Source organism: Euwallacea similis, chromosome 3 (assembly GCF_039881205.1).
Source record: "Euwallacea similis isolate ESF13 chromosome 3, ESF131.1, whole genome shotgun sequence".
In the NCBI taxonomy this organism is placed as follows: domain Eukaryota; kingdom Metazoa; phylum Arthropoda; class Insecta; order Coleoptera; family Curculionidae; genus Euwallacea; species Euwallacea similis.
In genome coordinates this window covers 6,335,540-6,353,721 of record NC_089611.1, presented here as the reverse complement: position 1 = coordinate 6,353,721, position 18,182 = coordinate 6,335,540, and the positions used below count along the sequence as shown (strand labels likewise).

The following is an 18,182-nucleotide window of genomic DNA, read 5'->3' as shown; positions in this document are numbered from 1 at the left end:
TGACATGATATTTTTCTCAAAGTTAGAATAAGATTCTTGAAAATATTTATCATTGAGGTTTTTAATTGAAATTTCAGAAAATAAACCCGTTATTACACTGGGATAAGCTTTTCTTGTAATCGCTTGATTTGAATCTGATGCCGCGCCTGATGAGATAACCTGAACTGAAAAATCAAATAAGAGGCTACGACTCGGTATCTCGAAAACTAATCTGATAAAAACTTAATCAACCTGAAAGAAACAATTTCCAATACTTGATCAATCCTATACACATTCCTTGAACTCCCCAGGAGGTCCTCTTAGACCCTGAAAACAACTAATAGAGTGCCATATCAAACAAGAAATTCCACACAAAAGGGTTCCACCTCAGATACCAAACCGCAACAAATATGTTTCTTCTCTATAACCACAAAGGCGAGCACAACATCTTTTTACGGTTATCTGGGATCTGGAGAACCCCTTTACAAAGCTTCTGTTTGGGCAGATGTGAAAGGGGCTTAACAAAAGCAAAATATGAATGCAATATTTCGTGCATCGGCTGAGATTTGTGAGATAACTTTTGATGGTTTTGTGTTTCAGCATCAGAGAACGAGTCAGGAATTATAGAAACTAAATTTTACCATACGGGACAGATGATGTAATGGGTAATTACGTTTGTTTCTGGGTGTTGTTACATACCTATTATTGTCCTAGTCAATAGTCTTCCCCCAGGGCATTAGTGTCCATTAATAGAAAACCTTTGCATCATTACGTCAAGAAAATTAAAATTTTTCTTGTCATTATGGTGAAAAAAAATTTTCAATGTTATATAGTAAAACTGAATTATCCTAATTTGATTAAATAAATAATTTTAAATACGATCAATGTTATTAAAAGTGAATGGATGAGCGGCAGTAGCAATTTCGCAGTGATTCTCCTTGTTACTACTCTTCAAGATCCATTAATATCCCAGTCATCCTTCGATCCACCTGGTAGTCCTTCTCGTTGTCAATGCCACAAAAATCCTACAAATCCAACTCTCTGGGCTATTGCTACATTTCTGATCATCAAGAACTGCTGGCTACCTCCTCCTTACATCCAGATAAAATATCTATGAAAAATAGCCTTCCCATCACTAACTCCTTGTTGTTGTACGGGCCCTACTGCTTCTTTCTTTTAAAAGGGTGAAATTCACTATTTACGAACTCAATGGCACATCTAAAATTGCCAAATTTACTGAAACAATTACCTAGTTTTAGAGACTCAAAGAGATCAGTTCATTGTGTTTGAGGATATATTGTTCTTCCAGACCTCTAAGTTAAAATATTCAAATATGAAGAATGTTTACGGCAATTATTTGTTTTTAAAGAGCTTACTAATACAAATGCTCAGCAAGCAGAACAATGATCTTGATCCGTAATTTCTATAACAGACCCCAGTTCCACTCAATGGATTTCACCAGGGGGGGACTTAGAGCTAAGTGTCGTGATTTTGCTTGATTTGTAGAATTAGTAATCACACCCAAGAAAACTACCTGAGAAACCGATATCTCAAGTTTGTGAACTTGGTAAAAGGTTTTTTTATGGAAGGGTGTATTTGTAATTGTGTCTTTCAATTTCCAGTAAATTTTCCTTAAAGATTTGATACCTCATTTCTTCTGAGTCCTCGGCTTTATAAGCTTTGAGGAATTTTTTAAATCAATTTTCTTTGCGATTGTTATTATTTTTCTTCAACAACTTATATTTTGAAATTAATCTGACAATGCTGCTCTTGCGTTCATACACAGTTTTATAGCCGCCTAGATAGGCAACTTGCTATACTCTCCTATCCTTTGTCCATGCAACGTTGTCATGATTGTCGGAAAAGTTTTTCGGAGGAAATAAAAAATTCTGATTTCATGTGTTGGATATTTTAAAAATCGTTTTTGGAGGCTTTTTTGGAAGAACCGCCTCTACGAGCTGTACTCTTCGGCATGATTATGTTCTTTTCCCGTGTCGTTGCTCACGTGTATATTATTTTGTTTTACTTTCTAATACCAGGAAAATTTGTAGTAACTAAATATAACAGTTTAATCTACTAAACTATTTACCCCTTCAAACAATAACAGCTTAGGACCAACTCACTTCCCTCGAGATGTCCATGTATAATCTCCCGGTAAACTTAGAAGGGAGATTAAATAAATCCCTTAAAGGAAGGCTTAGTGAGCCTCATTGATGCCAAGACATTGCCCAGTGCCTTTTAGCATTACAAGTTTGACAGCTGAAGTAGGAGCTGGAATTTCATAATGTTTTAAATCTGTTTAGACCAGATCAGAAATCTAAAAAAAAAAACAGATTTAATTTGACACCCTGTACAGTAATTTGTACGTAAGATTAGAATTGAAATTTTTTGTCAATTTACCAGCATGTAACCAACAACTTCCATGTTCAATGCTTCCAACCTGTGAAGAATAGTGGCGCAGTAGTGGTAAGGACAACTTTTGGGAGATAAAATCAGCTTTATTTTTAACAATATATAGGGTGAATATACGGGTTTTCCTAAATATATTGCACAAATTTAAGGGGACATTCTTTGAGGCAAAATGGGAAGAAACGTTCCTATAAACATACGTTCAGAATCCCTTCATTTCCGAAATACTGGGTGTTAACAAAACAATCCTGTTTTTGAAAGAATTCGGCTGTCGTTTAGAAGAACATTAATTTCAATAATTTTTTAGATTGTAAAGCGTTAATTCCAGTTTTTTAAAACTTCTTGAGTTACATTAGGTTTGTTCAGACACGTGTAAGAGTTTGGATTTTATTTTTAATCTCGAAAACGAAGCGAGATCCGAAGAAATATCAAGGCACAGAAAAGTTGTATTTTTTGTTACTCCATTTGAAATAATTGTGAAAATTAGGAAAATTTAGTGGGTGTTAATATTTTTGCGTAAAATTCTAAACGAGCAGGCCTGAAGGCACAACCCGAAAATTTGAGAATGAACGCTAAATGATTTAACACAAGCACTTAAGATATTGCGACTATTATATTAAGCGACGAAAATGCTATTGAAATCGACCTGAGTAATTTTAAAAATCGGAAAATAACGACTTTTTTCCTAAACTTTAACACTCTGTACATCGGAAACGAAGCGATTTCGCATGTTTATAGGAACTTTTTTCCTAATTTTGAGTCAGAGAGCGTTCCCTCAAAGCGTGTGTCGCATTAAAATTAATTTTAATTAAAGAATTAGCATGATTTTATTATATGAATCTTATTCCTACATTAGAATATGAAAATTCAAACATGATTTCATAAAGATTCGTCGTTTGCTCGTCACATGGGAGCGACGCTTTCTGTCAAGAAGGCTTTGGAAACAAAACACTGACGCTGCGGTTGTCAGTATTAATGGCATCTCTAACTTTCCTCCCGTTTCGCTCGCGAAAAACATAAAATTTCAAGTGAAATTGTGGGAAATATTTGGAAAAGTTTGTGCCGAGTTGAAGGTTAATTAAATAGACACGTAATGAGTGTTCGTTCGGGACTGCGTCCGATTGAAAACAGGTAAAAATTGCATGTTTAAAATCCGATTTTATGTGACATTCCCAGGAATGTCGTGTCATTTACGTTCGGATCTTTAAAGTCGCACGATCGCCGAGCAGCATTCCTGGACGCAGCTACAATTGAATTTAAGTAAAAGTGTTCAGATAAAAAGTCAGACACGCGCCTGCTGTGTCGAAAATGCACAACAACTGAAATTCTTCTCCTCAATGGCTGAGGAACGGCTCCAAAGTTGAGGTAAGGAATTGGCCTTTGATCATTATACGTACTTTAATCTCTCTCTCTCTCTCTCTCTCTCTCTCTCTCTCTCTTTAATTAATTTAAATAATTAGATATTCATATTCATGATTTTTAGTTTATCTCCAGTTGGTTCTGGCTATCTACAGGGAGATAGTAACTACACGTACCAAAGACAAAAAACAGGAGTGAATAGCGGGTTGCCTAAGTGAGAGGGCATGAAGGGCTTGCTGGGGCAAAGGCAGCGTTGCCGCTGTTTCTTTTTTAGTATTACTTCACCATTATTTGGTGATTTCTTCGTGGTTTTAGTGTTATGAGCGCTAAATGAGATTTTTTATTTTCAAGCTGGCGATGTTAGTTCTTCCTTTTGAACTTGGAAAGGTAAATTTGTTCCAATTACACTGACGAGGCTCCAGTAGACACTTCCAAGACTCCTTTATTACTCTTAATTTACGAAAGCAAATTGACTTCACCCTTTGGATTATGCAGCGTCCATTTCGAGCCAGCGAAGCGAAACAATCGAGTCTGAAAAGAAATTTCCTTTTTCAATTTTTATAGTTATTTTCCTCGGTCCGGATTTGATTTCATTGCGACTTCTCGTCTCGCCCTCCTTGCTCATTCCTTATTTACGTTTTCATTGTTTGGCAAACGAGCATGGGGAATATCCCACCCCTGGGGGGTCAACGAGGTTTGTTTCTCAATCTCCTAGAAGCCGTTAGTTCCGGCAGAGCCCAATTAAAACGCGTTTAAGTGATAATTGATGTCGTCTAGTTTTGACGACAATCGTATCGACCCGTGATCTCTGCCACGCTCTTTCGCCTGCCTAATGCGTTTCCCTGTAACCGTTTTGTGTGGGCAACCCTTGAGAAGATTAAGAGATAACCCACGTCTATTTACTCCTTCAAATTAGATTTTATCTCAGCTACCGCTTTCGAGAGATCTGCCGTGAAATGTCAGCGACTAAATTATTCATTGTGCTGTGCAAACCCAACTGAAATGCCATTTGCATGCATTAAGTATCACCACTCATTAAGCACCTTCATAAGCCTTGTTTTTCTTCCCTCGGTAACAGACTCAGCTGTAACCAGAACTGGTCGACTTAGTATTAGTATTTTGATATCTAATATTAATTTCCTTTCTCGGTTTTAATCTTCATTAATCGCCTTAGGTAAAAGCAGGCAAACAGCAGCATTGTTCTACCCGCGTGTAGCCTGGCTTGAGAAGGGTGCTAATCTGACATTCTAGCGTTGAAATGGGGGATTTCCTCTGTAGTGATTGACACCCCCATCCCGATGGGTTTAGTACCACAGTTCATTCAGTAAAATGAGCCTTTATCCGGACAGTTTAGGCCATAATACGTTGACCATTGTCTGCTCATTTTCAAGAGAAATTTGTCAACGGACAAGATCCACGAGATTCTGGTTAAAGATCGTCAGGAAGTGATGATTTTGAGCGAAATGAGAATGACCCTCTGCATGATTCTCCGAGAAGCTCTAGTTGAGGAGTTGTTGGGTCGAATAACACATAATCATGAAGACTATTAAGGTGATACAGATGTCCGCTCTTCGGCCTCCTACGAGTGTGTGATTTCATAAAAAAATCGATTATGGGGATCTATACGAAGCAAATGAAGGTAAATTTTGAAATCAGTGACAACCATACAGGGTGTCCCAAAAAATAGGAGCGTTATAAAGTGTCATTTTTTTATATGGGACCCTCTGTATTTTTTTCACGTGATAGAATCCTATCTTGATCCTGTGTTAGTTTCTAGATTTGTTTTGTCCTGGAATGCAGTGACTAGAAGCTATGACGTTTAAAAAGAAATTTTAAACAGTAACAGTGCCTTATACAAAAAATAATATCGCAGTTAATTTAAATTAGGTTTTGATCATTTTAGGATGGATTCTGACGTAAGATCACCTTAGCAGGCATGAACACTCATTTAGCCAAGAAGACATACGGGGTGTTCACAATAACAACTTTAATTTTCACCTTCAATTTTCTTGATTTTTTCAAATAGGACGATGCATTTTTTATTACGTAGAACGAAAGAAAATTAAATTTTCTTCATTGTGGTATAAAATAATGTCTATTTACCTTAAATATTAAAGGAATTATTAATTATTTCGGGAAAACCTGCATTCATGGCTAAGTGCCTGAGTGTCAATCATGCGGTACCATGGTTTCGATGTTTTTTGTTTTAAATTTTAACAGCTTATTTACGGTTTTTTGTTCCTTCGAAATGTGTTTATTTTAAAATTGGCCATCAAAATGAAGCATACTCTACAAGAACTTGCTAGTATGATTTATGTAATTGGTTCATATGATGGAAATTGTTTATTAGCATCTTGGCACAATGATTCCTAATAGAGGACATCCTAATGTAAAGAATCTAGAAAGTCTAAAGGAGCGTTTTGAGCGGGCAGGAAGTGTTAATTGTAAAAAGAAAAGTCAAAAGAAGAGGATCTTATATATAGAAGGAAAAAAATGAACTGGACATCACTTTATCAGTAGTAAAAAAACGCACACTCAAGCGTGGATTTTATCACGCGAAAAAATGCAGGTGGTTTCATTTAAAAAAATGACACTTTATGACGCCCCGCTTTTTTGAGACATCCTGTAGGGTTGTCACTAAGTTTAAAATTTTTCCTCATGAGCCTCATATACATCCCCATAACTGATTGTTTTATGAAATCACAAATAAACTCATAGAAGTCCGAGGGGCTGTTAAAAGGACACCCTGTATATTGCCACCCGCGCCCTTATAAACACCAGATGTGCGAGCCATTGATGCGGTATCAATGAAACATATTTTGATAGATTTATGACGAGACACATTTAGCCATTCGGACTTCATACAAAAATGTTGGCTCAAAAATTGCTAGAACAACCAGAAAATCTTGTTTTGTTGGCACTTCCTTTCTTTTGTATAAACGACATTGCCATGGTGCTGGCATAGTTTATCCCGTTTTCCTAACGTGAAAGTGTTGTTTCGAAACCACCCCGCAAAAATGGTTTTCAAATCAATCTCGCAATGCTGCTTCTGTATCAATATAATGCATGATGCATGAAGATGCGAACTCCCATCATACATTTCACTTCTTTTATATTCGTAAAGTTTGTCCTGTTAATCCCACATGAAAATAACATTTCAAAACAATCCCGAAATCATGGTTAAAACCATAAAATCGATTTAAAAATGTCAGTTTAACCACATTGTATCTATTGTACATCAACATGTAGTGGCATGAGCTTTCTTTAACAACCCACCACATATTTCCTTTCTTTTGTATGGACGCACAAAGTTTGTCTCGTTTAGTCACACACCAAAATATCGTTAAAACCACAAGTTCGTTGAAGCATTTACAAAACCGGGACATATTGTTTATTAAAAAAATAACGAAAATATAAAGGACATTTCTGTTTCGGCTATCGAATGAGTCAGTTTCAAGACGAAGTACAAATTTGTACCAGTGTTTAAGAAAAACGGCAGATTTTACCATTAAAAATCTTATTTGCTACCACTGTGCAAATGTCATCATATCATGTGCATTCAGCACCATCTACCACATATCATATGGCTGCCTCTATCTGACATATACGAGCTTATACGAAGACAAAGATCAAAACTATAATCAAATTGATCCAGCATTAATCCAAATAATAAAGCTGACTGTATGAAGTTGATACGTACATTATATTTTTCGTCTTTGTTTGAAAGCCTGTATTAAAAAAAGGTGGATGTATGCTAAGAAGTATCCGATTTTAGTTTTGGATTAGAAGTCAATCTGTACAGTGGTGGCAATTGAAAGTTTTAACGGACAAAATTGAAAATGCTCTAATTTTCAGAGTTTGATATCCAGGATTTTTGTTGGTTGGTGACCTGCTGGTTTTTTTTATACCTGTTTTCTTTCTAGTTTTCAACAATTTACGATTAAAGTTTCATTCAATCCTCAATCAAGGCATACGTTTTAAAAATAATTGAGGCAGGAGAGGGATTTTTACGGAGAAAACGTTTTGAATCACTGTAATTTGAGCATTTATACATTGTTAAATTATTCCTCGCACTCGTAGATGGAACGATATTGGAAGTATGATTGACATGATTGTTGAAAATATTAAACTTAAAGGTATTTTTAAAATAGGTCGATTGAGTGCCCCATCACTACATGTCTCAATAACTCCATTGCTCTATCATCAGCCTTTTGAGGCATTTGATTTTTCCTACAGCTTAAAACTATAGCGATGTGTGAATGTAGGACTAAAGACCTTTGAGTCTCCAAGACAAGAAATCGATTAGCCCCAAATCCCCAACCTCTTTGGCACACTTCCACCCTCCACCCAGGTCCACCATACGTTGCCATGGACACCGATCATCCCATTTCATTTACCGGTATAGAAACCTCAAACAAGATTATTGACATACTTCCCGGTTTCGGTATAACGTGAAAGGCGTATCTCCAAACTTATCGCACTGACAGAGTTATCGAGTATAGAGAGAGGACCACTTTATACATCACCTTTAGTTAAGTGAAAAGCACAAAAGCGCACCCCTCGGCCCCGGAACTCCCATAGGCAGGCCTCGTCCCCACTAACGCGTCACGGATTGGTTAGATGGGGAAAGCGCGTTCTAGTCACTGCCCATCTCTTGCCAATGGTGGTCTGAACCATCATTTGGTATACCCAAAGCTCCAGTGCGCTTTTGTAAGCTATAGAGCTTTCAGCGGTTGTGTGATCAGGACTTCTTGATCTGACAGGGAGGGTGTCGTGTGTGTGAATGCGGGAATATTAATCCGGGAATTTAGTGTGACTATTGTCAAAATTGCAGCTGCAACGCTGGCCCGCCACATGGCCTTGGGTTTGAGCTCCGGCCTGTGTCCCGGAGCCGGCTCCGGGCCCCATTCGGAAACGTCATCCTCACCAGGGATCAGTGCCCCGATCCCCGTTGGCCCGATAATCCCCAACCCGATTTTCGCTCTCCCTACGTTGAACTTTACAGTGTCCCAAGTTGCCGCAGTTTGCGAGACTCTGGAGGAATCCGGGGATATTGAAAGATTGGCCCGATTTCTTTGGTCACTTCCAGTGGCCCATCCGAACATCAGCGAGCTCAACAGAAACGAGGCCGTTCTTAGAGCAAGGGCCATAGTGTCTTTTCATAGTGGACAATTTAGGGACCTCTATTCCATCCTAGAGTCTCATAAATTCACCAAAAGCTCTCATGGCAAGCTCCAAGCCATGTGGCTGGAGGCCCATTACCAGGAGGCGGAAAAGCTGCGAGGGAGAGCTTTGGGGCCGGTGGACAAATACCGAGTGCGGAAAAAGTTCCCTTTACCCAGGACTATATGGGATGGGGAGCAAAAGACTCATTGTTTCAAGGAAAGAACTAGATCATTGTTACGGGAATGGTACCTGCAGGATCCTTATCCGAACCCAACTAAGAAGAGGGAGCTGGCGCAAGCCACTGGACTCACTCCGACGCAAGTCGGGAATTGGTTCAAGAATCGTAGGCAAAGGGATAGGGCTGCTGCAGCGAAAAACAGGTCAGTTATCTATACTGTTAAGATAAGAATATATCCATCTTTCATTCATAAAATCGCAATAAGCAGCGTGGTAGAGTTCCTTAGTGAACTCATGAGCCCTCCCAATGCAGCATCCTCAGCCTCACTAGCTCTTTGGTTCCGTGAAACAGAGTTTCTAATTAATGGGAACGCATTATGGAAGATTATTTAAGTCGCAAAGCCGATTTGGCAGCTGAACTTTCGGGTTATTAAAAGCTCGTTTCTTTGGGTACTAATAGAGGGATTAAAGTTTGGATTAAAACAAGACTGAAAGGTTAGCAGAAAATAGGTAGATTTTAATTTAATCTATGGACAGGCTGAAAGCTTCGGCAAAAAGAATATGATTCATGTTATGCCGATTATGATGATGATCATCGAGAAAAAGACAACTCTTGAGATATCTAAGGTAAAAGAGAAATTTGCTACATTTCACTTTGAACTATTTACAAAAAAAGGTTCCATTAAATTTCAAATAAAAATAGGCACTCTGAATTAGAAAAGGCGAAAAATTACGTCTAACTTTAATTGTTTTGGATAAACAAATAAAAAGCTCGAAATAAAATAGTTCGTTTGCTGGCCCAGAGTCTCGACTTTTTAAATAGGTCATCTTGTATATTTTTAAGCATTTTTAAGCTACATTTAAAGGAGATTATTTCCACCACATAACTTCCTATACTCAACTTTAATTCTATTAGAGGTGCAGAGCCGAAAGAGAGTTTTGCAGAGGAGTATTATTTGTAAAAACACTCCTGTCTTTCCGGCCTCGAAACTTGACTTTTTTAAATAGGTCACCCTATATATTTTTCGGCACTTATAAACCAAATTTGATGGAGATTATTTCCTCTATACAAATTTGTACAACTCACTCTACTTATTTTACAGATACAGAAGCTCAAAAAGAGTTTTGAGTAAAAAAACACAGCGTGTTCTAAATTGGTTCTACATGCATGGAATCTCGGTTACCATAACAGATACAGAGTTTATTAAATGGCAGGTGTTTCAGAGGACTGTATAAGAAACTCGTACCTATTTTAAAAATTACATAAGGTGTTGCTTTTTTTTCCCAAAAAAATGGAAAGAACTTGAACAGTGTATTTTTAACTTCGCCCTGTAGTTTTTAAGCTAGAGAAGAAAACGATTTTGAAGATGGACGCTTAATGGAACACTGGTTTACGCATAAGGCGACGACGTATGAAAATTTCAATGATCATGATGATGAATTGAATCGTCACTTATTTAAGAGTTTTGTGTGGCAGCTTTGTAAATTCTTATGCCTGCCATCTAGAATGCTTGAGTTTTCAAAAAGCGCTTAAAAAACCTTCTTAACAATGTACTTGCTGACACCATCATCTCTTTTCTAAGGTGCAAAATAAAGATTTAAAAATTTTTGTCGCAGAAGGTTTGGAAGGTTTTGTCATCCAGTGTGCAAAATAAAATATAATTATTTCTGTAAGTGCCGAAGTTGATTTGCTAGTGAAATGCAAGATGGTGGACATGATTATTTATTTTAAAATGTGATTTTAAAAAAATATGATCTATTTTAAATTAAACAGAATACGTAATTAATTAATTTTTGTAATTTGGAAACAATTAATTATTTCTAAAAAGTTCATATTTTAGCAACATCCTAACCATGTCGTGAAACTGTGTTTCACGTGGATGATTCCTTTAGGGCCCAATTATTAGTGTGTTGTTAACTTTAACTGCAACCTAATTACCATACAAACGTTATTAGTAGTTCAGATTAAGTAGAACTTGAGTATAAGCCAGATTCTTTGTTCCTATGGAAATCAGCGTGATGTTAAATTTGACAGAGCATTAATAATTCGGCTCTTAGGGACTTCCACCACGTCCACTTCGCTTCACTACTTTGCTGCAATTTTTTCCAACTTTGACACAAAAAATAATAATTATTCTATGTTTTGCATGTTGGAAGACAACAACTTTCCAAAGCTTACTTATGAAAGTACGCTTTGAAATTTCCATGAGGAAATTTCAAAAACTGCACTTTGGACTTAGGATAAACAGGATCAATATGAAATAAAAAATGATTCTGTGTTAAAGATTGCTCTAATTATCTAATTTAATTCTAATCTAAATTTAATCTAATTTATCTTTAAAAATCACTTTCAACTTGGGTAGAAACTATAGGGCCAAATTTAAAATGCAGTGTTTGATTTTTCGCAATTTCTCCGCAAGACGGTAGAAACTAAATCAATTTTTAAAGCAGGAATGGGTTTCTCAGAAAGTTCTCTAAAACTTTTGCCATTTAACCGACCTTGTGTCCATTATGGTAATCAAGATCCCCATACATATAGGACCAATATGGGACATCCGGTACCTGAAAAAATTCTTTAAACCTTCGGGGCTTTTGAACTTTGAAAATTGCGTTTTTTTAAAGCTCATTTTTAGTTATTTGTAGCCAACATCTCGAAGAGATGATTCCTGGTATATATGTTCCTATACGTAACTCTAATTGTTTTCCATGATAGATAATAGAAGTCGAAAGGGCCTTCATTCCTCGCATTCTGCCAAGAAACATCAGTTTTTTTAAATGGGAAGCCCAGTATATTTTTGCGCACTTAAATGACTTCCTTACATCTACCTCTAGTAGTTTTGAAGATACAAAGCTTTGCAGGAAAAATCTCTAAGGAGAGTCTTATACAATAGTATTTATGGCGATTTATGCCTAGAAGCAATCGAGTTGAGATTTATGGGCAAAAATTTTGCATTAGCATTCACAATGATCGGTAAATCATTTACTGGAAGCCATTATTTCTTGTGTTGTATAAGTCGGAATTGAAATATCATTGATCAGTTGGTACACCTTAATTGATAAAACAGTTGTTTCTTTCCATTAATCTGATCTTATTGAAACATTAGTATATGGCATATAAATAATTAATCTTACCATCAAGCGAAATCTTGAACATTCACTATATGCCGAAACTGGACAATGTCCAGTGGTAACCCATATCAAACAAACTTCGACAGTAGCCGGTCCGTAAACGATCGTATTTTTATACCAGACACGAAGGTCTGCTTTCGGAATATCATAATTACAAGTTGGCCCATGATATACGACCCATTGAAGAAGACTACCGGAACCATTATTGCCGGTTCTTCGTCCTGCTATCTGGGATAAATCTAAGTTGTAACTTATTTTCCTGCCATGGTAATTGGTGTCCGACCCATTTCGCCTCGGTACATAGAATTGAGCCACACGGATCGGTCAAACGATAGGCCGGACTCTGTGTTTAAGGTCGGTCTTTATGGCTCTGAGCGACTGTATTGAAGGGCTTAGCGAAAACGATGAAGTTATGAAGTGATAATTAGGCGAACAAACAAGGGAAAAGTCCAAAATACGATCAGGACCCTGTCGGCAACAGTTAGCGTTAAGCACAGGGAAATGCATGCTAGAAATCATCCTTTTTGAGGGTAAATTGTAGTTGTCCAAAAATTTGCTGGATGGTCGAGTTTAAAAAATTCGTTGCAGAAAAAAGAGCAATTTTTTTCATGTTCCTTTGCAAAACTGTCTGGACCTCAGAAGCGGTTAGAGCTAGGTATGCGGGCATGTGTGCTAGAAATAGTTCAAACTAATTGAGGAATCTAAGTTTTTGAAAATATACAGGCTGTTCTAGTGAAAAAAGGGTAATTTTTGGGGCAGACACCTGAAAAAACTAAAATAGCTTCAACTTCAATTCAGCTACGCGAAGCAGCACTTTTGAACCACGCTATCTGTGCTATAGCTAGAGATAGGTATAGGGATATATAAATCAAAAATGATCTCCATGAATTGAAATATCTAGATTCATAAATAATTCATAAAAAAATCGAGTTTCAAAAGGGAAAAAGACGGGAAAAAGGCCGCTAATGTCTTTATTAAAAATAGTAATTTGGTCTGAATTAAATGCGTAGAACTAATTACTTTAAGAGTACCTATTCAAATTTAGTCAATTTTTCTATATACTGCGGTTATTACGCCATTAAACCACGGACAATTATAAAAAAAACCCATTAGTTTGATTCGCTACGGGGGTATTTTGTAGTGCGATTAACACCTCATTTGCATCTGAACACTGGGCCTGATCGATTTAAGGTTTCAGCATTGTATGGCAAAGTTCACGAAAAAAGTTAAGGCCGTTAATTATCATTTCAAGATGACTGGGAGTTAGGAAACTGCAGCTTTGCATGAGGGCGGATCCGGCCCGCACCAGACACTTGTCGATGTTAAGTGCATAAGAGCACGCACGCATTTAAGTGTTTAAACGTCATAAAATGCTACCTAAACAAAACAATTTAACTGGAGGACTGTTTACTCTTGAACACCCTCGGGATGTCACAACATTGAGCAGCCAAACAAAAGGGGAATGCGCCAAGTGGCCCTTGATCATATGGAGCCATTGAAGAACTGGAAAATTCAAATTGTGATACTCATGAGTTTTTTTTTTGTGCTAAACATGTGCAGAAGAAGACGAAAAAGAAGGCACCCACGCCGCTGCAACTCGATTATAGAGCAACTATAAGAGAAGTTGGGAAAAATGTTCAGATGTTCCTTGAAGTTCAGCGGCATTACTAAATTTTTACATTTTCAATTTTTAAATGCAGAATTTCGAGAGAGAAGTTCACTTTAAAACCCGCAGCTGTACCTACGCCACTGGAATTTGACGTCATACATTGAGCAACTGCAGGAGCAGATAGAAAAATATTCAGCAGTTTCCTGAAATTCCAGTGGCGCTACACAATTTTTACATTTTCAGTTATTAAACGCAGAATTTTGCGGAGCTAGTTAATTTGAAAATTTGAAATTGGAGGAGAAGACACCTAAGCCATTTGAATTTGACTTTACACATAGAGCAGATACTTGCTCTATATGTAGCTTCTGTGTAGCTCTATATGTAGCTAAAGCTTGCTGCTTAAGGAGCAGTTAAGAAAAAAACGTTCAATCTGTCCTGAATTTTTTTGAAGTTGTTTTATTTAAAAATTTTCAACCACGAAAAAAGACTTAAATTAGTGGATTTTGATTTTACATATCCATAGAGCAACCATAGGAGAAACCGGGAAACCTATTACCCAACACAACACAGTGCAGTCCTGCAAAGGGGTTTTTCCTTGACAATTACCCGCCTTAATTCCTCAACATTTTTGTATAATTATTATACGGCTATAATGATTAATTCGTGACACGTTAATGGGATTATGTATCTTTTGCGATCCCACTTACACTTTTTGATGTCACTTAATCAAATCCTTGCTTGACCAGTCGGACAGGTCTGGAACCGGACATAATAAACGGTGGTAATTTCTTGTTGTGATCTAGTGACTAAAATTATTATCGATTTTCTCGCACGATATGAAAATCGACCCCAAGAAAGGCAAATTGTATCAACTGAAATTGAATTGTTGAGCTTTGCTATATTGAGGCTCCGGGCCCCTTTCTGTACCAACACAAGCGATTATAGTGATTGTGTTAAGGGAGATTTTTTGCATGGTCGACTAAGCACTAGAGCAATTACGTTCCCTCCCTTTGGATTTACATAGGTATTGTACAAGAATTTGTTGGTCATCGAAACTCCGCGTTGACCAATAGGCGATTGTGCTGGAAGGAAAGTAGGCAATGATATTAATATTAATGGACTGTAATTTCTTTGTTTTCCCTCAATAAACAGCAATAAAATATAATAACTTGTGACTAGGTAATTTATCAAAACGCTGTGACAGTGTATGATTACTTTTTTCTGTAAGCCCGATACTTACCGGAGTTGTTTTTCATTTATATTACTTCTGAAAGCCTTCGAATGGCCACTGTATGTAATTTACTAAAACTGTGTCTATGTAATTTACGGCCATGAATGCACAAGTTCCAATAAAAGGAGTGGAGTAGAAGTACATAATGTCTGAAATTTGAAAGGAAAATCCTTTGCCTTTTTTCCCCTCTTCGGACTCCCAAATTTTCCACAACTTCAGGTCTTTAAGGTCACCAAAACTTACAAAGTTTGAGTTTGAAATGAGGGTTTTTATGCCCCTTCAGCTATTGTAATTTGGTAAGGAATTCCCACCAAAAAAGGTATTTATTTTATGGCTCCAAGTTTTCGATTCAAAAATTGCTCAAATCTAATAATCTGCTCTTTATGGCGCCAGTAAAGACTACAAGTGTTTTCTTTAACCACGGGACACTGAAATTGCTTTCTAACCGTGACAGGGCGTTGGGGTTCGATAAGATCTCGATTTTAATCCCCGAAAGAACGCCAAGAACATCTAGCGAAGGATTGCTTGCACTTTTTCAAGGGATATTCAATCAAAAAACACTGTATCTGACACGAACCTTAGTGTACATTTGCATAATTCCCTCACCGAGAATTAATTGGATATTATGACTTTGTTGTTTTATACGGCTTAATTACACACTAAACTTGAAGACTTTCTGTCAGCTGAACTAAAGTGGACCCTGGCACGTTATTATTTCAAGCATTAAACGATTAGTCTTATTTTTCCTATCGATTAACCTCAGGAGAACAACCCTTCTAGTTTAAATATGCACATCTCGATTGCCCTATTGTGCTGTAACGTAATAATAGACTCTTTAAACGAACACCCTAAATACAGCCCCCTTATTTTCTTTAACGTCGATAATGTGACTTGCTGAAGCAACTATCGAGTTACTGTGATCGAAGAGAGAGTTACACTTTTGGCAGCCTTTTGTTCTCCCTGATTGAGAATTTCCAGTTGCAGTTGGAACAATGGCAGCCCTCCAACTTTGCTTCAGACTTTTCGACTTTGCTTGATACGTGGGAATTTTTTTGGAAGCAGGAACGTGAGCTTTAACACAATATTTGCCAATATCCTCGGCTAAATTAATCGTTAGAAGTGTCTGGGTATTTACCTAATGCTCTCAGCTCTCGCCTCGCTAAATCAGTAAACGATACTAAAATAAATACGATGATGTCAAATAAAATCACGCAAAGTTAATATTGATGAGGTATCTTGTAACAAGATGCGTTCCAACCTTAAAGATCTGTCATAGACCAGCTTCCCACAAGGCGAGACCCACGTTTATGGTGTTTGCATATTTATATGGGAATTTACTTTAGTAAGTGGCGTCGGTCACTTACAGTTAGATGTAAATATAGACGACTCACTGACCGCGCAAAATATGGGACGCTGCAGCGAAACCTTGAAAGACGTCGGAAGATCATCAAAATGCGATTTTGTCCGTGAAAATTTGTAATTGCCACCACTGCGCCACCTCGCAGTGATGCAACACCAACTGCTCCTCGATCATATACCCGTTTTCGTTTATAGCGTGAGGTTAGGGAAAAACAAAAAATTAGATACTGCTCATGTCACTCTACCTGAGGTAATAACCTAAAGCGAGCATTCCTACACAGTGGCGGTAATTACAAAAAAAACTATTTCAATCCTTGCCGATTTTATGTATTTTCACATATATACCGGGGCTCCGTTTCTAGAGCTCAATTATGAAGATCTCGGTAGTCACAAGAGATGCGAGGTCGGTTAAATTGAGTTGCGCAATTTGAAGTTCAAGAATATATCATTTTAAAATTTTTGTAAAAGTGATTGATATATTATGATACTTCATAATTGCAAGTTTTCCTCTACTACAACGGGGCGACATCATATTTGAAATCCGACGTTTCGAACTTCGACCACCATCATCAACTTTATTTTTATTACGGGCGCCATCTTGGATATTCACATTTTTGAATTCAGTCTTTTTTTGATTACTCAGTCTAGATTAAAAAAATCCGTTCTTGCAGAGAATGCCTTGGAAATAACATTCACACTTTTGTTTAACACATTTTCGGCACTTCGCCTGAATTTCGTTTAGTGGCAGCTGTGCTGACAGAATTAGTACAAATTGTTAACTTGTCGGTTAAGTCTTAATTTTAGCTTGAAAATCTGTCAGCTAATTGTTCATTGAAGCTATTGCTCCTTAATTGGATATTAAAGAACTTGTTTTAAATTAATTACGATTTGTATCGTATTCCACGTATAACTTTATCAAAGACCAATTTTTAGTTTTTCCTACTACAAACTCTTTACGAGTTATTTTTCATTATTTTTCATTTCTTTTTAGATATTTCAATAATCTTCTTCTATTTGTCAGTTCTTCTCTTTGTTTTTTAGTTCTTTCCAAATAGGTTTTGTATGCGGAGGGGGCTGATTTAAATTTATTTGGATTTTGTTATTTCCAAGGCACTCTCTGCCAATACAGCACGTTTGGTGCGGCCGTGGAGTTTCCACCAACCTGCAAGATTTAACCTTAACATGCGATCCATCATCGTAATCAGAAAAAAAACTGAAAATAATAAAACAAAGTTGATAATGGTTGCCAAAGATCGAAACGTCGGATTTCAAATACGACATCGCCTTGTTATAAAAGAGGAAAAGTTGCAAAAATGAAGTGTCATTCAGTTTTAATTATCCCAAAAAGAAGCTGAGGAAAAAATAAAAAAGTTGTTGCAAAATTTAAGTTTTTTTCGAATATTTTCGAAAAATATCGAATTTTTTCAATTTCTGAAACTGCAAATTTTTTAATTCCGAATTGCGTAACTTTGCCCCAATTTAACCGATCTTGTACGTTTTCTGGTCTCTGAGCTTTTCTTGGTCGAGTTCCAGAAACGGACACTCCAGATATTCATATATGTATATACATTTAGTAATGCTCCAATGGGTTGAAGAGAAAGGAAGCGGGATTTTCATGTTTGTTTTGTAAGGTAAAGAGGGCTCGAAATGGTTCAGTTGAGATGATTTTCTTTCCCCCCTAGGAGTAATTTCAAGCCTGCAAATCAAAAACTGTAAAATTACTTTTCAATTTAATAAATTAAAAAATTTTCTTTGACACTCTGT

The 18,182-nt window shown here is 36.9% G+C and overlaps 3 protein-coding genes across 3 annotated transcripts in view; 2 read left to right on the top strand and 1 right to left on the bottom strand.

The window, feature by feature from the left end:
- Positions 1 to 18,182, bottom strand: part of LOC136420165 (F-box only protein 6-like) — a 132,222-nt gene that overhangs the window by 13,226 nt on the left and 100,814 nt on the right. The window lies entirely within an intron of this gene.
- Positions 1 to 18,182, top strand: part of in (protein inturned) — a 133,122-nt gene that overhangs the window by 15,720 nt on the left and 99,220 nt on the right. The gene's annotated exons all lie outside the window — the stretch shown is intronic.
- LOC136420009 (homeobox protein SIX3-like) overlaps positions 8,464 to 18,182 on the top strand; it is a 30,070-nt gene continuing 20,351 nt past the window's right edge. Inside the window, exon 1 of the mRNA XM_066406634.1 lies at positions 8,464 to 9,293. Within this exon, the coding sequence (XP_066262731.1) occupies positions 8,602 to 9,293 (692 nt within the window). The 5' untranslated portion in view covers positions 8,464 to 8,601. The remainder of the gene's footprint in view (positions 9,294 to 18,182) is intronic.